Source organism: Chrysochloris asiatica, unplaced genomic scaffold (genome assembly GCF_000296735.1).
Source record: "Chrysochloris asiatica unplaced genomic scaffold, ChrAsi1.0 scaffold00013, whole genome shotgun sequence".
NCBI lineage: Eukaryota > Metazoa > Chordata > Mammalia > Afrosoricida > Chrysochloridae > Chrysochloris > Chrysochloris asiatica.
In genome coordinates, this window is record NW_006408531.1 from 27656997 (window position 1) to 27678676 (window position 21680).

General features: G+C 36.9%; 1 protein-coding gene and 1 pseudogene across 1 annotated transcript in view; both read right to left on the reverse strand.

Moving 5' to 3' along the window:
- Positions 1-798: 798 nt before the first annotated feature.
- LOC102811571 lies at positions 799-14945 on the reverse strand (annotated as a pseudogene).
- Positions 14946-19599: 4654 nt separating this feature from the next.
- LOC102811953 (chromosome unknown open reading frame, human C6orf58) overlaps positions 19600-21680 on the reverse strand; it is a 24370-nt gene continuing 22289 nt past the window's right edge. The window contains exon 6 of the mRNA XM_006834729.1: positions 19600-19700. Coding sequence (XP_006834792.1) covers positions 19600-19700 — 101 coding nt within the window. The remainder of the gene's footprint in view (positions 19701-21680) is intronic.

Below are 21680 nucleotides of genomic sequence, written 5' to 3' on the forward strand. Positions count from 1 at the left end.
TTCACTCTGGTTTCAGAGTGTCTCTTTATCTCTCTTTGTGTCTCTGTGTCTCTTTTGCTATCTCTATCACCGCCAGATATCTCCACCTCGTGAACCGAACCCCTATGCCGAGGCCAGTCCCCGACACTGCCCCATGCTCACAAATGTCATGTTTGAGTCCATTGATGCTGCCATTGTGCCAGTCCATCTCATTGAGGGTTTTCTTCTTTTCAATGACTCTCTGCTTTACTAAACATGACATAGTATATTTTACTTTCAAAGTAATGGATTTGCATGCTACCAGATCCTTTTACCCATAAAGCATTTCACTATGGGATGATCCATGTTGACTCTACGGAATTCTTCTCTACATAATTCACTTTAAGTAGAATGAGGAACTAACTACAAAACATGCAGTCTTAAATGTAAATGATGAAAAGTAGAACTCTACAACTTATCTTAAAAGAAAAAGAAAGTTGCAGGAGGTTTTATTGTTTGAATAACAGAATACCCAAAACCAGGCAAAGAAGTCTCCAAGGAAGTGATGATGGTCATGCTTCACTGTTACTTGTCCTTTGGTGCTTCATTTTTAAAGCATTTATTATATTTTCTTTTTATAATATTAGACATTTATTTTTTTTCACAAAAGCAATCCAAGTGTGAATAAATAAGTGCATTATCTTTTAATGCCTCCCCCCACATTCATTTAAATAGCAAAAAGTGCTAAATGTCTTCTGATAGTCTATGCCCCATCTATGGTTTTAAAAACAGACTGGAATGTGGTCTTCCAAACTCATTCTTGAACTATAGTTCATTCTGTTAAATCTTGGGGCACCAGTCCTCTTTATATTATCTATACTCTCCAAAAGGTGAGGATGGTAACTGTGTTGAAGGCAACTGGAAGGGATCTTCAGCAAACTGAGGACCACTGGGAAACTGTGCAGAGGTAAATCTTGTCAATAAGACACCAGCTCCTTCAATTAAAGCTAGAAGAATGCCACCCATTGCAGCTGACCCAGCCATGGCCACTGGTCCATTTCTTGCTGCCAGTATGGCTCCTGTTAAGGCACCACTTGTGATGGAGTTCCAGGGATCTTCTTTCCCTAGGACTTGAATCATACTCCAGTCAGCCATGGTAAACAGACCTCCCTGAACTGCAAAGCTGCCTCCCAACTGTGGAACTCTGGTTTTAATAGCTGTCTTTGGTTGACTCCCACTGGAGAATTCCGAAAACCTTTGATTGCTTGAAAGATCCCACCATCTATGGTGCCCATACTAAGGGGCCCACCACAGCCATTCACAATTCACCAGGGTAAGGTTCTCACGCTTACTCCTCCATCCTGACTCTAGTTCCACAAGGGATGCCCAGGAAACTGGCACCCTTCAGTTTACAATGGGGTCTATATGTGCTGGAAAGGAGCTCTGGTAGATAGTGGTTATGAATCGGGTTGCGAACCTCAGGGTCAGCAGTTCGAAACTACCAGCTGTTCCACAGGAGAAAGATGAGGCTTTCTGCTCCCGTAAAGATTTACATCCTCAGAAACCTTGTGCAGGGTCTCTATGAGTTGGAACCAACTCCATGGCTCATAACAACCACAACATGTGCTGGACTGCAAAGTCGGTTTGAATCCAAGGTCGGTGGTTCAATCTCACCAGCTGCTCCTTGGAAACCCTATTCAGGGTCATTATTGGTTGGAATCCACTCAACAGCTCTTAACAACAACAACATATGTTCTTTAATTATAGGGAGTCCTGGTGTGGCGCTATAGGTTAATATGCTGGACTGCAAAGTCGGTTTTGAACTGCAAGGTCGACGGTTCAAGCTCATCAGCTGCTCCTTGGAAACCCTATACAGTATTGCTATGGGTTGGAAGCAACTCAATGGCACTTAACAACAACATTAATTTCTTTGATCTGAAATGTAGGTGAATCTGTGGAAATGACAATATGTGATTTATGAGGCTAAGTCATAAAGGGCAATACTTTCTTAGGACACATGGATTTGAAGCCGATAGCTGCAAAAAAGATACGGTGGCCCTGTAACTGCCATGATGAAGAGATAAACAGACAACCCAAAACCCCAGTCTCATTGCTGTAGTCAATTTCAACATGCAGCGACCTTATAGCACAGACTAGAACTGCCCCATAGGGTTTCTGAGATTGTAAATCTTTATAAAGCAGACTGTCTAATCTTTTCCGATAGCACAGCAGTGGGTTCTCATCTATGACCTTTAGGTTAGCAATTCAATACTTAACCTTCTATGCCACCAGGGAGCACTGTATAAACAACAGAGGACTAGGGAAAGAAACTTGAGAAACCCCAGCTGTTTTAGGTCTAGCTACTAGAGGCTGTCCAGACCAAATATCAGAAATGGAAGTAAAAAGCCTTCAAGATGATTCAGTCGCAGTCACTGTTCCGCTGCAACTTTCTGAGACACTCTGAGTCAGAACCCAGCTAACTTGCTCCTGAGTTCCTGATCCACAAAAATAATAAATGTTTGCTGCTCTTGTATGTCACTAAATGTAGATTGAAACCATAGATTTGGTACTAACCATATATAGAGAAAGGTAACCTGAAATGGGAAGACAACAAACAGATGCAAGATTCCACTGTTGTTGTGTGTTATCCAGTTGGCTCTGGCTCATACCAATCCTGTACAGGGTTTCTGACCATGGCTGGTGAGTTTGAACTCCTAACCTCACAGTTACCTGTCCAATGCCTATTCTACAGCACTGCACCAGGTTAAACACAATGTTAATATTATTTTTATTCAGTGTTACAACAGAGATTGTACACAAGTTAAATAAACTTAGTTTTGTGCCTGAAATCTATGCTATAGAAAATCTATGCTATATAATAATAAAATAAAATACATACTTAATTCTTTCATGACTTCTATGTCAGTGTCAACACAATTCTATAACATCACCATCTCATCTTTTCATAGAAAGCACCAACTTTTGTTTTCTGAGGTGGATTCGAATAGTAATCTCAACAGATTGAGTGATAGAAGACGTTTTGGATTTGATGAAGAAAATTATGGGTGAAAATATTTGTTAGATGCTTACTGATAATAATACAAGAAAAAATAATGACAATTGAACAGGCTTTAAAGTGATTTAATGACAAGTAAGATAAAGATTCTGCACATGTTAGAAGTGGACTCCTGGTGCGTCCCTCACTGTAGGATAAGCACTGGACTGTGAACCACAAGGTCAGCTGTTCACACTCACCAGCTGTTCCTCAGAAACCCTATGAATCAGTGCTTAACAACAATGTTAAATGTTGTTTTAACCAATGCATCTAGCATGGAAATCAATTTTCATTAAAAGAATTGTGGAACTAGTTTATAGCAAAAAGAACAAGAAGGACAATATACATCTATATGTAAAAATTGTATATAACCATTCTGGAAAAGAACTATTGAAAAAGTAACTGAGTTCTTTTTCTTTTCTCTTTCACTGGCCTATTCTGAATATATCCAGAATACAGGACACACTTGAATAGCATGGGGGTTTGGGGAATCAACCTCTAGTGCACTACAAATCCCAGAATAATTTTAGTTGACTTTTGAATAGCACTGGTTTGAACTACCTGGACTCACTTATACAAGGATTTTTTTTTTTTTCCCCTGTTGCTTGTGTAGTGAGCTCAAATGTTTTGAGTATCCATTTAAAATACATTATGAATTGAAAATGCAGAGATGAGTCCTCATATGGAGCTATTGGATAAAGCACTGAACCACAAGATTGGTTTGAACCACAAGTCTGGCAGTTCAAATCTACCAGCTGCTCCAAGGACTCTATACAGGATCACTATGAATCAGAACCCACTCCATGGCACTTAACAACAGCAATGTAGAGATCATTTTCATCACATGGTGTTTTAATAGGAATCTCACATCACTTGTGTTTACCGCAAAACCAACAGAAGAACAAAATCCTGCGTATAAGTGGGCCCAAGCAATTCAAACCTCTGTTATTCAAGGGTCAACTATACTTCGTATTTGACAACTATACTTCGTATTTGCTATAGACAAATGTAATCAAATACGTTGAATAAAATATATACTGTATGCACAGTAATATGCTAGGTCATGAAAGAACAAATTTGATCTGGATATTAACATGCTATAGACTTCTGATATGGTGCTGTAGGATAAGAGAACTACAAGGTCGGTTTGAACCACAAGGTTGGCAGTTCAAACTCACCAGTCACTCCTTTGAAATCCTGTTATGGGTAGCTATGAGTCGGAACCAACTCATGGCACTTAACAACAACAGTACCATGCTATAACTCATTCCTGAAACTCAATAGATTGTGCCTGAATATGTTATCCTTCTCACCATGCCTACCACGTCCTTCAGTGTATCACCTCAATCCACGTCCAACTGCTTCTGGAACACCTATTTGCAGGAGTAAACAGACTCTGTGGAAAGAGAAGATGTTTATGTTTTAAAAAACTGAGTTGCAGCTCATTTACCATCTCCTTCATAAAAATTTTCTTTTATCTGAAGCTGGGGTTATCACTTCCTTTTCTTACCTACTTCCTTTGAATATCTTCTCATCCTTTAAATTTTGAGTTCATAATATTTTGCATTTGGCATTCACTAAATGGATATTTAAGCAAAAAAAAAAAAAAAAGAAAGAAAGAAAGAATTAATCTATGTCTCTCTTCTAGAAGAAGTTTAAAAAAAAATTTTTCTTCTGCATTTAGATTCATGCTTAGATAACCATTCTGAATTCTTAGGGTCTGTAGTGTCAACAGGGTCTAAAAGACTTAAGATTATAAGTAAGAATATCATGATTGACAAAAATATAAATGTTCCCGACTTAATAAAATACACATAGTCCTCCTTATCCCACTGACAGCACTCACTGATATCAAGTTTACTCCTTCTTTATAGTCTTCTACATACAGACTCCAGGTGTAGCATCAAAAGATAAGCACTGGCCTGCTTGCTAAGCAAAAGGTCAATAATTCAAACCTACCAGTCATTCCTAAGAAACCCTAAACAGGGTTGCTATGTGTAGAGCCAACTTGACGATACTGAACAACAACAACTATTGGCTGACCAGTTGAGAGAGATCCATATTTGTGCCCATTCTAAAGAGAAGTGACCAAATGGAATGCGGAAATCATTGAACAATATCATTAATATCACATGCAAGTAAAATTTTGTAAGGATTTTCAAAACTGACTGCAACAGTACATTCATGGAAACTACCAGAGGCTCAAGCTGGATTCAGAAGACAATGTGGAATGAGAGTATCATTGCTGCCATTGTTGTATACCTGGTCAACTGATTGGCCGGATTCAAATGAGGACAAGGAATGAGGGATATCATTGCTGACATCAGATGGATCTTGGCTAAATGTAAAGAATACCAAAACGATGTTTTATACCAGAACTGTGCTTTTGACTGTGTGGATCATGTAAAGCTATGGATAACATTGAAGAGACTAGGTATTCCAGAACACTTCATTGTGCTCATGAAGAACCTGTACATAGACCAAAAAGAAGTCATTTGAACAGAACAAGGGGACATTGGTTTAAAATCAGGAAAGGTGTGTGTCAGGGTTGTATTCTTTCATCAAATGTACTCAATATGTATGCTAATTAGGGGATTATATGAAGAAGAATATAGCATCAGGATTGGAAAAAAACTCATTAACAACCTGTGATATGCAGATATCCTTATTTGCTAAAAGCGAAGCAAACTTAAAATACTTAACTGATCAAAGGTCTTCAGTATGGATTGCAATAATCACCACAACTGGAGCAGTAAATAACATCATGATAAATGGAGAAAAGATTGAACCAGTCAAAGACTTCATTTTGCTTGGAGTCACAGTCAACACTCATGGAAGTAATGGTCAAGAAATCAAATGACATATTGCATTAGGCAATCAAACCCATTTAATACACACATTGGATGCACAGCAATATGCTGAGTCATAAAAGATTTGTAAAAACTAAATTTGATCTGGTATGGTATCATGCCTGAAACTCCATTGAGTGTATATGAATGAGTTCATCTAATCCTCACACTGTGCCTATCATGTCCTTTTGAAATTGTTCAAGACCAAAGATGTCAGTTTGAGGGCTAAGTTGCACTTGACCTAAGCCATGGTATTTTCAGTAGCCTCATATACATGTGAAAGTTGGACAATGAATAAAGAAGACTGTAGAAGATTTGATGCATTAGAATTATGATGTTTGAGAAGAGTATTAAAAGTAACATGGAGTGCCAGAAAAGCAAACAAATCTGTCTTTGAGGAAGAACAGCCAGATTGCTCCTTAGAAGCTAGGATGGACAGACTTTGTCTCTCATACTTCAAACGTAGTCTAAGAAAGGACCAGTCCCCGAAGAAGGACATCATGCTTGGTAAAGTAGAAGGTCAGCAAAAAAAAGAGGAAGGCCCCCACAAGATGGATTGGCACAGTGTCAGCAGCAATGGACTCAAATGTAGCAACTGTGAGGATGGAGCAAGACCTAGCAATGTTTCGTTATATTGTACATGTTGTTACTATGAATTGGAGCTGACCTATCAAATAACATCCATTGCGTATGGAGTCCCTGGGTGATACAAATAGTTAAGGGCTCAACAACTAGCTGAAAAGTTGGAACTCACCAAGAACGTACCAGAAGGCAAGTCTTGTGGCCTAGAGGTCTGCTTTTGAAAGATCACAGCCTTGAAAACCCTGTGAACCATTTCTGCTCTGCATACAAGAGTTCATCATGAGTCACCATCAACTAGAGGCAACTCAGCAGCCATTGTATATATGGTTCTTCCTCTCGATGTATTAAAAAATAAATTACAAGTGGTAAAATTCTTTTATCACACACTCAAATTACTTACATTTATAGGTAATCATTTGTTTAGTATCTCACAGACATGTATCTATGCTCCCTTTTCACTGCTGCCGGCCAGTGAATAAGGTCATTGCTCAGTAGATATGTGTTGAATGAAGTCTAAAGCTTGGGCAGATTTCTTTTACTTTGCTTTAAAGAACTTTCTGACAACTTATTGTTATTAAATAAATGCACATACTTAAACATGCCTATAGGAGAGTGTTGGACCTGTAGAAACTCATGGGCTGCATATTCCCATTTAGCCACAATTCCAATGATAGGACATGGATTCAGAATCAGCTATCACTGGTTCAGTACTTTTGAATCCTATAGCCTCTTGTCTGAGTGCAGCCACTGTTCCTATAACCAGTTCCTCAGTCTTTGACCTGCTTCATACAGGGGAACTTGGCAGCTTAATTTCAGATGTTCTTTGTGCCTCTTACCTACTAACCTAACATTTAAGCCTCTGCTGCTACACGGAACACCTGCAAGACCCGCTTGGCACTCAAGCTTGACCAACTAGAGTTGAAGGAGCATTTCCAACACTCGAGCCACCCTTGACCAATGGATGATGAGAGCAAGTGGGCAAATGCTTTTCGCTTTCATTCTTCAGGACTAGTAGTTCTGAGAAGTCTTTCATAAATGTATTCATTAGTCCCACAATGACATTAAACACCCATGCCCTGTAGTGAGGGCAACTCAATTATTCTTTTTTGCATTAAAATTTCCTCCTTTTTTGCACCCTCCTTATGCTTCTCTTACAAAGGCTGCCTACCACAAGGTCAGCAGTTCAAACCCACCAGCAACTCCACAGGAGAAAGATGATGCTTTCTGCTCCTATAAAGATTTACAGCCTCAAAAACCTTATACAGGGTCACTATGAGTCAAAATCCACTTGATATCATATATTTTCACCCCCACTCTGGACTTCTTTATCCCTGAGATAATATTCTGAAATAAGCTACCTACATTTCAGACTTTGATTCAGAGCCTGCTGATACGAACTTGGGTTAAGACAAATCTGATGTGCAAATCTGGACTTGTAAATGAAATGAAATTTTAAAGAAAGTTAGTGAAGACCCAAGGAGTACTGGTATGGTGCTACGAGCTAATGCACTGGACTACAAGGTCTATTTGAAACAAAGGTTGGTGGTTCAAGCTCACCAGCCGCTCCTCAGAAATCCTATGCAAGGTGGTTTGGGGTCAGAACCTACTCCATGGCACTTAACAACAAGTGAAGACCCAAATATCTCCCAAATGGTTCCAAATTCTTTCTAGAACTGTTTGCTTCATTGTTTTACATTGCTGAAATCCAACCAGTTAACATATTTACTTGGAATAGCTGTTATCCTTTTTTTAAAAAATGAAAGTATCCATGGTGTTGTCATAGTTAGGTCTTGTCAAGTCAGTTCCAACTCACAGCCACCTTATGTACAATAGAATGAAACACTGTGTAGTTGTTGTTAAGCGCCATTGAGTTGGTTCCGATTCATAGCACCCCTGTAGAGGGTTTCCGAGGAAAGGCTAGTGAATTTGAAATACCAACCCTGCTGTTCAACTGGCCATGAGGTCAACTGCTTATCCTCATAATCATTTCTATGTTTGAGCCCATTGGTGCAGCTATTACATCAGTCTATCTCATTGATGGTCTTACTTTTTTCCACTAACACTTAACTTAATCAAACATGATGTTCTTTTCCAAGAACTGGTGTCTCCTGACAACACAGGTCTGAATTATGTGATTTGAAGTCTTTATTTCCTTGGAGTATTCTGGGTGTACTTCTGTTAAGACAGATTTGCTTGTTCTTCTGGCAGTCCATACTCTTCACTAACATAAGAATTTGAATGTATCAATTAGTCTCTGTCCTCTCTTATTCTTTATCCAGCTTTCACATGCATATGAGGTAATTGAAAATACCTTGGCTTGGGTCAGGCACACCTTACTCCTCAAACTTTGCTATTTTGTATCTGTTGGTGATTGTATCGGTTCACATCAGACTAAACATGCCTGAAGTTGAAATTGTAACCTTGACACCCAAGCTAGATTCCTCTATGAAGTTTCCTTTTTCTGTCACAGAAATAAGAACTAAAAGTTTTAACGTTTTACCCCTCTTCTAGACTATTCAACCCTGATGGTTTTGTCACCTAGGAGAGAAAATAGTACATTGTAGGGATGTTAAAGAAAAGTATTTCAATGAGAGATGTGAGAAAATATCACAGAATGAAGGGCAGACAGTGATGGAAAGGCAAACATAATCCTTTCAAAGAATATTTTGTGCATCCTTAAAAGCTTAAAGTAACTATTACATTTTAGTGACATGCATGTTAGAAATTGTGCTAATAAAACCAGCAAGGCATTCTATGTCTTCTGAAAAAATTAGCTGGTGCCATCCAAAGGACAGACTATATCCATAAATCTGGGAATTATCTGTGCATCTCTGTGGACCATTGATGAGCAGGTGAGTTCACTGTAACAGTCAAACACCAAACTGATGACCTTTCTATAAAGAATCTATTTGACCCAAGTCTTCTAAATATTTTGAATTTTAAAAAAATATTTTTTTCAATGAACTAATGTATCCAATGATTAACATGTTAATTGATAGAAACTAGCAATCCCAAAACTTGTTTTAAATTTATACACTAAAACTAGGAATCTGTGATGCCATGTTATCAAATAAAAGTATATTAACAAAAACTTAATCTATATAAATTCAATAAAATGTTAGACTATTTTAATGAAATGTCATATCTGAAAATTTAGAATAAAAGCTTCTGATTGTTGTTGTTGTTAAGTACCATAGAGTCGGTTCCGACTCATAGTAACCCTGCTCAGGGTTTCCGAAGCTGTAAATCTTCACGGGAGCAGAAAGCCTCGTCTTTCTCCCGTGGAACAGCTGGTAGTTTCGAACTGTCGACCTTGAGGTTCGCAGCCTGATTCGTAACCACTGTGCTACCATAAAAATATGCTTATCTGTGCATATCTTTTTCTTTTTTACTGTTTTTCGTATTTTTGGAATATAATTAATGTTTCAAAATTCCAGTGTAATTATTATCCATCATTCAAAATAAAGGAGCCTAGTGGTGCAGGCAACTCGAACCCACCAGCTGTTCCATGGAAGAAAAATGTTGCAGTCTGTTTCCATAAAGCTTTGCAAACTTTATGGGGCAATTCTACTCAGTCCTAAAATGTCAGTAAAGATGGGAATCAATATTTTATTGATTTCAAATAAAATACCTATTATTGGGTTTTATTTAAAATAATATATCTATTTTTTAAATATACCTACAACTTAAAATTTCCCCCAAAGAATGTTTCTCATACGAAAATGCTTATGATGAAGATAGCAATATTAATATTACATAAAAACTATGAAAGCTATGATGTATATAAGGTTGAAACCTGTCAGAGAAGGAAGTTTCAGATATTTTCTACTAAAAGAGAGTGATAGAAAATGGCAGCGCCACATGCTGACAAAGGTGGGAAATTTTTGAAACCTGGAAAAACAAGACAGTCCCATTGGGTTCTGGCTCTGACAGGTCTCACTGTACTAAATTGACACATAGCATTATATCCCATCAGCACTCTCAGTCCCAGTGTGGTATTGAGACAGCCCTATCAAGCCTTCTCACACCAAATAAATTATACACAAACATTTGTTCAGAGAAATTATTGCTCAATGATGAAAAAAGTGTCCAAGTTCATCACAAAATGAGAGCAACTGAGGGATTATCTCTGTAGATATACAATTATGCATGGAATGTGGTTTGATCAGCTGGTTTCAACTCTCTTGATAAATAATCACATCTGAGTTGACTGAAGTGATATTGACCATGAAAATAAAATACAGATGTCCAAAATAAAGTGTCTCAGGTACAAGAGTAACCAAACCTCTATTGTCATTGACTCAGCGCCAACACATATGAATCCTATAGAACAGGAAGCATCCTATTCTCTGATCCACGGAGTTACCATGAGGCAAAGTCTAATCAGTCAAGGCCTAACAACAACAAAGTGACTATATGACAAAAGTATGTAATGAAAAGTAAGCATATTGTATACATTGCTGCATCATTTAAACCAGAGGAAAATTGTTTGGCTAATATATATTTGGACGGAAATATCCAAGAAGCATCTGTTTTATCACTATGTCATTGTTGTTACTAAGTTCCAGTGAGTCAGTTCTGACTCATAACAATCTTGTGATGTTTCCAAGGAGCTGCTGATGGGTTTGAACTGATGGTCTTGAGGTTCACAGTCCAGTGCTTATCCTGCAGCACCACCTAATGCCACTTTATGACAATGTTGTTGTTGTTGTGATGTGCCGTGGAGTCGGTTCTGACTCATAGCGACCTTGTACAGGGTTTCTGAGGCTGTAAATCTTTACAGGAGCAGAAAGCCTCACCTTTCTCCAGCGGAACAGTTGGTAGTTTCAAACTGCTGACCCTGAGGTTAGCAGCCCAATTTGTAACCACTATACTACCAGAGCTCCTTTTATGACTATGAACTGCTAAAATAATGTCAAAATCATCCCTATTTTAGATTGGATGAGGCAGCATGATTTAGAATAGCAATGGAGAAGTGAGATGAGAGGTGGTATCTGCCACTACAGTGAGGCATGAAATAGAAGAAAAGAAGGGGTGGCTCACTGGCTTTAAGGAGATTTAAAAACAGGTATTCATATTTGAAAATATCTTGAGAGCCAAGTACTACTATTTCCCCCATTGTTCCCTGGTCTCATTAAGATAACTCATCAAGAAGTCAACATTAGTCTGCATATTTTAACTTTTAGTATTGCTAATCAAGGGCAGATTTTTATATTGGACAATGGAAGAGGTCATTCCATTGGCACATAGGTGACATGAATTAAGACTGCAAACATCACATCAGTCTATTGCTATGACCTAACTGCTCAATTTATTTCTGATAAATGGCAAGCAGGGGTGAGATTATTAATTGAGGAAGTAGAGACAGTGTTCTTAACATCAAGATCGCAATTTAGGGCAATCTGCTATAGTTGATAGGAAAAGGCTTATAAAATACCTTTTTTTTTACATTTATAGAATTTCCAAATCACACACAAAACTATATATTTCTGGAAAATATCTTTGCTTGCAGCAACTCCTGAAAATAAGAAAGAAAACACACACACACACACAAAATGAGCTCAACAGACAATATCTGAAATAAAATGACACAACTAGTGTGGCATTGTAAGATAAGCACTGGACAGGTAACCTCAAAGTCAGCCGTTCAAACCCACCAGTCACTCCTTGGAAACCCTATACAGGGTCACTATGAGTCAGCACCAACTCTACAGCACTTAATAAAAACAATAGGAAGGTAGGGAATAATTGGGCCATGTAATCAGTTAAGCATTTGGCTACTAATTAAAAGAATGCTATTCAAATCCACACAGAGGTGCTTCAGAAGAAAGATCTGACAATCTACTTCTGAAAACTCACAGCAGTTTTACTAAGAAACACAAGGGGGTAGTCATGAGTCACAATCAAGTGGATGACAACGACTGCTGGACCTCGAGATGGGTAGGAAAGGATGCTGGTGAGGCACAGTTATCACTGATCTTGTAGTGGCATCTTTTTAGTTCAGGGACTGGTGACTTTTTAGCAGTATGTGTGCAGGTTAGACCAACAGGACAAGGAGGTGTGACAGGAGAAGTTATTGTCAATTGGCACTCAAAGGCACATTTATTGAAAGAAATCCTTTCCTGATTGAACTTAAGTTTCACTGAGTGGAGACTTGTGCAAAGGTGATCACTTAGGCAAATGTTTCTTGATTGGAAAGGTCAAAAAAGTGGTTTTGGTGGCTACTTGTTACAATGACTACAGAACAATTCATCCTTTCCTAGGAGTAAGAGATTTTTGCTTTTTTTTTTTTTTGTAATTCTCACAAACAAGGCAATGCTTCAAGTAGTTAAAATTCAAGGAAGATGCAGATAGTTTTTACTTATAGGTATCTATTGCTTACTTAGTTTTTCAAGTTTGTTATTTTATTCCTAATTATTGAATGCACTCCTGGTGTGGACCTGCAGGATCAGCATTAGACTGTGAATCACAAAGTCAGCAGTTCAAACCCAATACAGGGTCACTGTGAGTCTGAACCAACTCAATAGCACTTAACAACAACACTGGATAGAACTAAGATTACATTTATAAATAACCTGAAATAAAATTGTTGTTGTTGTTGTTAGGTGCTGTTGAATAGATTATGACTCATAGCTACCTTATACACAACAGAATGCAACACTGCACAGCCCTGCACCATCCTGGCACTGTTACGATTAAACCCACTGCTACAGCCACTGTGCCTATCCACCTCATTGGGGGTCTTCCTCTTTTTTGCTAACTCCCTGTTTTACCAAGCATGATGTCTTTCTCCAGGGACTGGTCCCTTCTGATAATATGTCTGAAATATGAGAGACGAGGTCTCGCCATCCAGGCTTCTAAGGAACATTTTGACTATATTTCTTCCAACATATATTTGTTTGTTCATCTGGCAGTTCATTGTACTTTTAATATTCTTGTCTAACACCGTAGCTGAAATGTATCAATTCTTCATTATTCACTGCCTGACTTGTACATGCATATGAAGCTAATGAGGCAAAATTACATGTATGAATTGCTCAGAAAATAAGCATAATTTGTGATTATTAAAGGCCTTTTACTGCTATAAGTAGAAATATATGAATTTAAGCACAATAGTAAATTATTATTCATTACTAGTATATTTTAATTTGATATCCTAAAACTCTTCCTTTCTTACATGACCATCTGAGTTGTTGTTGTCATTGTTAAGTAGTGCCGCCAAGTCAGTTCCGACCCATAGCGACCCTGTATAGGGTTTCCAAGGAATAGCTGATGAACTTGAACTGCCAACCTTGAAGTTCAAACGGCTTTGCAGTCTGGTGCATTAACCCACAGCACCACACCAGGACCATCTGAGTAGGTGGGTGTTAACCTCTAATTCAGATATTTTTTAAAACAGCTATGCAAGTGTCAAGGAGCCCTGGCAGTGCACTGGTTAAGTTCTCAGTTGCTAATCGAAGGGTCTGCAGTTCAAACCTACCAATCACTCCTTGGGAGAAAGACATGGCAGTTTGCTTACATAAAGATATACAGCATTGGAAACTCTGTGGGAAGGTTATTCTCTCACCTACATAGTCACTAGGAGCCATAATCAACTCAGTGACAATGAATTTGGGTACAAGTGCTAGAATCTGCACTATGGATTTTCCTATATCTCACTCAATTCTTACTATAGTACACATTTTATATAGCAACTCTTCTGAGTTATGTGCCTCATCAGTGGAAGAATGAAGATGTATATCAAGGACTGCTTGACTCCAAAGACCATGCTATTTTTTTTTCAAGTTTTTATTGTGAATTGAGTGATAGTTTACATGGGAGAACATCGGTTTTACACTCATCGCTTCATTGCAATGATTACAATCTCTTCCATGCCTCATCATTCAACAGTATTTGCTTCTATTCTCTGTTTTTGTTTTTTGTTTTTTTTGGGGGGGAATGTATACAAAAACACTCAGGAGCCCTATAATCGTTTAAACAACCAAAGGGCACATTCTGCTAGCCTGCCTCCCGGCTGCCAGCACACAGCCTCTCTCTTTCCATGAGCCTAGAGTCTTCAACTGCTCTATCTCTCTATGCCCTCATCTCTGCCTGTATCTTTGGTGTAGGGTCCCACATTCTGCTTATGCTCTTCTCCTTTAATGGTCCTAGGGCCCTTTCTTCCCAGATTGTAAGATTAGTTACTCCCCCCTTTTTGTTACAAAACTTCTACATTTACGGCTGTGACCATCGCCATTAGTCATGATAAAAATTATTCACTATTGAACCATAAGAATCTTAACCTCATCTCCTTGCACCATGTCTAGACAAGATGAAAACTATTCAGTGGGGATTCTACCTTCCCCCGCACACTCTGAAACTAAATTCCCTCTTGAAAACTTGTAAGCCAATCACTTTGTACCTTTATAGCCTTCCCCCGCCCATTTTAGGTGGCCAATGCAAAGATCATGCTTTCATCATCAGAGACATACTGTTTTTAATGCCACATTGACCACAGTCATGTTCCTTCTTTAAAGATATATTAAACAATTAATAGTATTTATTAAACATTATGATATACAAAGCAATGTAATCGAGAATGATTTAGATAAAAATATAGGATAGATTTTGTTCAGTAATCTTACAAAATAAAGTGAAATAAGCCATAAAATAAACAAATAAAAAAAAATCAAGTCTTCCTTTCACGTCTTCTTGTTGTTGTTTTGTCAGTTCCTACTCATTGTGATCTTATGCACAATGAAACAAAACACTGAGCTATCCTGCACCATCCTCACAATTGTTATCTTTGAGCCATAGTTGCTGCCACTGTGTCAATCTATCATGTTAGGACCTTCCTCTTTTTTGTTGACTCTCCATTTTTCAAGCATGATGTCCTTCTCCAGGGACTAATCCCACCTGATAAGATGATTAAAGTACAGGAGACTAAGTCTCCCATTTGGGTTTCTAAGGATCAATCTGGCTGTACTTCCAAGACAGATGTGTTTGTTCTTCTGGCAGTCCATAGTAGTCAATATTCTTCACCAATACCATAATTCAAATGCTTCAATTCTTCTATGGTCTTCCTTATTAATTGTCCAACATTCACATGCATATAAGACATTGTAAGTACCTTGTCTTGAGTAAGGCACACTTAGTTATCAAACTGAAATTTTTGCTCTTTAATACTTTAAAGAGATCATTTGTAGTAGATTTGCATAATGAATACTTTAATTTCTTGATTGCTGCTTCCATGAGCATTGCTTGTGGACCCACATAAATTGACAACTTCAATCTTTTCTCCATTTATCATGATGTTATTTATAGGTCCAGTTGTGAGGATTTTTATTTTCTTTATATTAAGGTGCAGTCTGAAAGCTGTAGTCTTTTATATTCCTCGGTCTTTGCTTTCAGCAAACAAGGTTGTGTCATCTGTGCATCACAGATTGTTAAAAGTCTTCCTCCAATCCTGATGCTACATTCTTCTTCATATACTCCAGCCTCTCAGATTGTTTACACAATTAAGTGTTATGGAATACCCATTCTTCATGTTTTTCATTTCATTTTTTACAACTTCCAATGTTTCTAGATCCATTCTTCATTCATTCTATGTTCTGATTCTTAATTGATGTCTGCAACTATTTCTCCTCATTTTGAGCTGTGCCCCACCAGCAAAAACATAGCCCAAATGGCTTACTCCATTCATGTCATCATATTCAACTCTACTTTGAGCTCTTCTTCAGTCGTATTTTGAGTGCCTTCCAACCTGAATGGCTAATGTTCTGGCACTATATCTGACAATGTTTCACTGCTGTTCATAAGGTTTTCAGTGACTAAACATTCAGAAGTAGTCTATCTCTCCTTACTAGTCTGTCTTTGTCAGGAAGCTTAGCTGAAACTCATCCAGCATGTGTAAACCTACTGGTACTTATGAACCGGTGGTATAATTTCAAACATCATAACACACAAACTGCCACCAAATGAAATTCTGAGAGATGAATGGTAGAGTTGCCATTTATGTTGCTGAAAAGGGCATTTGCAATTACTAAGTCATTGGTTTTATAAAAATCTATCATGCAATAATATCTAGCATCCTTTCAATCACCAAGGCTATGTTTTCCAATTACTGATCTTTCCTCTTTGTTTCCAACTTTCACGTTCCAATCACCAGTGATTATCAATGTATTTTGATTGCATGTTTGATCCATTTTAGACTGAAGAAGTTAATAGAATTCTTCACTTTCTTCATCATTAGCTTTAGTGGGTAGTGTGAAAATTTGAATAACAGTGGAATTACTGGTTTTTCTTGTAGACCTCTGGATATGTAATGATCCTTTATTTTGTGATTAAATATAATTATCCTCCATTTTTGCAGAATGCCAAATTTCAAATAATAGGCTTGTCTTTGGAATCTAGCCATGTCAATAAATAAGGATAGGTACAAATATTATAAAAAGTAAAAATCAGACACTCTGTCATTAATTCAATTCTGACTCATAACAACCCCGATAGAATTGCTCAGAGGGTTTCATAGGTTGTAAGGAGATCTGGTAGCGTAGTGGTTACGAATCGGGCTGCGAACCTTAGGGTCAGCAGTTCGAAACTACCAGCTGTTCCGAGAGAAAGATGAGGCGTTCTACTCCTGAAAAGATTTACAGCCTCAGAAACCCTATACAGACTCGCTATGAGTCGGAAACGACTCCATGGCACATAACAACAACAAAAAAGATTTACAGCCTTGGAAACGCTGTACAGGGTCGCTGTGAATCGGAACCGACACCACGGCATATCATGAAGACGATGAATCTTTACGGACACAGATAGTCTGGCCTCACTATCGCTGAATAGGTTTGAACCATCAACCTTTATATTAGCAGTCAAGCACAAGCTGTTTGTGCCAATCAGGAATCTCAATTGTTGTTGTTAAGTGCTGTCTAGTTGGTTCCGACTCAGAGCAACCCTGAATAGGTATTCTGAGGAGCAACTCGTGGGTTTGAATTGCTGACCTAGTGGTTTGTAGTTCAGTGCTGATCCTACAGTGATCTCAATGTTGTTAAGTACCATCGAATTGATTCCCACCCATAGCTACCCTGTATAGGGCTTCTGTGGAACAGCTGGTGAGCTTGAGTAGCCAACCTTGCAGTGCAAAAGGCTTTGTAGTCTGGCGCATTAACCCACAGCGCCACACCAGTACTATATTAATGCCAATATCCAGGTTTCCATTGATTTACTACAGTTGTGAAAGATGTTATCATTGGGAAACCAGATGAGTTATCATTACTAGTTTTTCCTAACTTCTAAAAGAGCTCAACAAAGGAGCTCAGGTAGCGTAGTGGTTACGAATCGGGCTGCAAAGCGCAAGGTCAGCAGTTCGAAACTACCAGCTGTTCCACAGGAGAAAGATGAGGTTTTCTGCTCCCATAAAGATTTACAGCCTCGGAAACCCTGTACAGGGTCGCTATGAGTCGGAACCGACTCCATGGCACACAGCCAAAAGAACCTTCAATTATTTTAAAATAAAAAAGGGTTTTGTTGTTGTCGTTGTTGTTTTAAAGTAGAAACTGACAGTAGTACTAGAATTAAAACTCAAGTCCCCTGTTTCCATATGATTTTTCCACTACAATCAATTGTTGTTACTCCTGCCCACAGAATATATATTTATTTTACATAAGAAGGAGATAGAAAAATAAAATATAATTCATATATCTCTTCCCATTTCATGTACTCCCAAATCTAGATTTAATAAATCCTAACAACCCACATCTTTCCATATGCTCACACAAACCCACTATTTGGGAATTTATTGTTGTTGCATTGTTCTATTCACATTTCTTCACCATTTGATTTGGTTTTCCCCACCTCATTGTTTGTAAACAATTCCTTTCCCATTTTGGCAATATAAACAAACAAACAAACCCTACACTAAAGTGCAAAGAAATTCATGTGAAATCTCTTCTTCAATGAGAGCTAAATTGAAAATGTTCAATTGCTCACGTGGAGGTGTTTAGGAATTGTTCTTCTCTTTTGTAATCCTTATAGAAAATCACTGTACATGGACAATAACGTTTCTTCTGCTCCCAAAGAGAAAAGACACCTTCTCCAAGTCATGCCACAGGTTTCAATGGGTCAAAATATTTCTGAGGACTTGATGGGATCATGCCAAGCTATGGACAATACTGCCAAGTATGAGTATTCTGGGACACTCAGTAATCTCTCCATTTCCCTATTGATGTAAAGTACCACATTTACGTAAAAACCGTTGTCATAAAAATTGCTACTTTTGGGGATGCTTACTATGTGCTGGTAAAAGTGCTCATCACCATACTTATAATTTCATTTACTCCTTAAAATAATCCTGTAAAATAGATTCTAAAATCCTCATTTTAACAAAAGTAAAATGGAAGACTAGAAAAATTGCCTAAATTCACTCAGTTGGAAGATAATCAATCTAAGGCTTGAACTATATTATTTCTGAATTAAATGCACATGCTATTTAAGCCAATTCATCTAATTAATTTTCCAACAGTTAGTGAGTAGTCTTAATCTATGATGAGGCCCTAGGAACATCTCCATTTAAGAGCATCATTTCAACTCTGTAAATCCCTAATTCCTAGTCAATGCTTGTTCTGTTTTTATAGGGAAAATCTGACAAAATTAACCTATAAACATTGAGCATCAAGAGTGAATGAAAGGAGGGGAAATTTATAATTTTAGACTTATTTGTAAATATATTATAAATTTATGAAAACACACAAAGGAAAAGGAAAAATCAGTTAAGGTCTTCTACTTCTAGTTCAATTTTATGACCTTTAAACATTTAAATTTATTGTCAGTATTCTATTTTTCCATATTCTAGATTTTTCATTATGAATCATCATATATTCCTCTAAGTTTCATGAAATTAGGTTATATAAAATTAAAGACAAAGTGTTATGTAAGTTTAATGTCTGTTTATTAATCTGTCAGTCATTAAGAATTAAGAATTATTAATTAAGCAAAATAATCAAAACATTAATTTAAATTTAAAATCAGGAATGCACTGATAAAATGCTTGTCAACATACATAAATCAAAATCACCACACACATGAAAATTACATAATTATAATTATATTAATTTGAAATTGCTATCTCCAAACAATTTAGAATTATTAATTTTAAGTTGATCATTTCATAAGAGACTAAGTAAAAACTTTATTAATTATTTCTAAGAATTCTAAAACTACATTCCTTGCAAATTCTGTCTTCATTAAATTTTTCCATAAGATCAAAGAGAGTCCACCTAGAAAAGATAGGAAAATATTATATACAAATTCAAATTTTTGTCCAATTATTGAAATGTTTATTATAAACAAAATTCTATGCATTTCACATTAAAATATTTTGTATTCAGTACATGGTAATTACATACTTAAGGTTTCTAAAATTTTAAATGATAATAATAATTTTTTTTACTACCAGATCATGTCAAATCAATAGGAAATATTAATAACTAATCAAAAAATGGGAATAATTCACAAGCACCCTTAACAGACTACAAATTTATACACACTATGGCAGTACTTTCTACTTAACAAGCTGGAACAAATTACATAAATTTGAGAGTGAGCTGAGGCAAACAAGAAGTTTAATGAAGAATTTTCTGATAGCAATATAAATAACAAAACTTTTTGAAAGACATGTGCCAATATCTGGCCCATTTATATCATATAGTTTATTGAATTTATTGGCAAAATACAATATGCCAAAGAAAGTATACATGGAATACCATTGTATTATTGGCAGTAGCTTATCACAGTAAATAATGCTGATGATTATGGTAAATACATTTAGTGAAACAAAATTTGTGGCACTGTACAGTTAGCACTAGACTGCTAAACACATGGTCAGTGGCTCAGAGCTATCAGCTACTCCTCAGAAACCCTAGACAAGGTCACTATGAGTCAGAACAGGCTGTATGGCACTTAACAAAAACAACAAACAAAATAAGCCAGGTCAACATGTCCTACAAGATATAAAAAAATTCCAACAGAAGTTTCTAGTTTATACATATAAAATATTATAGCTAGAACATTAAATGGAATTTCATTTGTACACCACCATAGGTATAATGTATTTGTTTCATTTCTTTATGTATAAAAATTATCTAAAAATTTGTAACACAAATTTGCAAACAAGAGTTGTTGTTATTTTTTAATTACGTGAAGTCCTGGGATGACATTAAAAAAAAAAATCATATAGAAATAAAGCAATGGGTCACTAAAAAGACAGGAAAGAAAGAAAATACCTAACATAGATGTCAGAAAAGACTAAAGTAGAGATGATAAAGCAAATAGAAGAAATGAGGAAGTAAAAGAGCTGAACAGAAAATTTACTAGGAAGGTAAAGTCAAGTACTATAATAAAATATGCAAAAACCTGGAGTTAAAAAACCAGAAGGAAAGAACATAGTCAGCAGTTCTCAAGATTAGATGGAAGATATACAAAGAGTCACTGTACCAAAAAGAAATGGTCAATGTTTAACCATTTCAGGAGGAAACATATGATAAAGAACCAATGGTACTGAGGAAGAAGTTCAAGCTGCACTTGAAAAACAAGTCTCCAGCAAAAGATGAAGTACAAATTGAAATCTTTCAACAAATTAATGTCGCACTGAAGGTTGTCACTCATTTATGCTAAGAAATTTAGAAAACAGATACCTGGTCAACTGATTTAAGTTGTGCCAATTCCAAAGAGAAGTGGCCCAATAGAATACAGAAATAATCAAGCAACATCATTAATATCACATGAAAGTAAAATTCTACTGAAGATAGTTAAAGAATGGTCACAACAATATATCCACAGGGAATTGCTAGCAATTCAAACTGAATTCAGAAGTGGACAGGGACATACTGCTGACATCAGATAGATCTTGGCTGGAAATAGAGAATACCAGAAAAATGTTTACTTGTGCTTTATTGGCTATGGAAAGGCTGTGTGGATCATGACAAGCTATGGATAACATTGTGAAGAATGGTATTGAAGAACACTTCATGTATTCATGAGGAACCTGTACATAGATCAAGAGGCAATGTTTTGAAAGGAACAAGAAGATACTGAATGGTTTCAACCAGACTTGTATTCTTTCCTCATACTTATTCAATTTCTATTCTGAAATGGTTAATGTTCAACCATTTCAAGATATACCATATGAACAAGAGCCAATGATACTCAGGGAGGAAGTCCAAAGTGCATTGAAAGAAGTGGCAAAGAACAAGGCACCA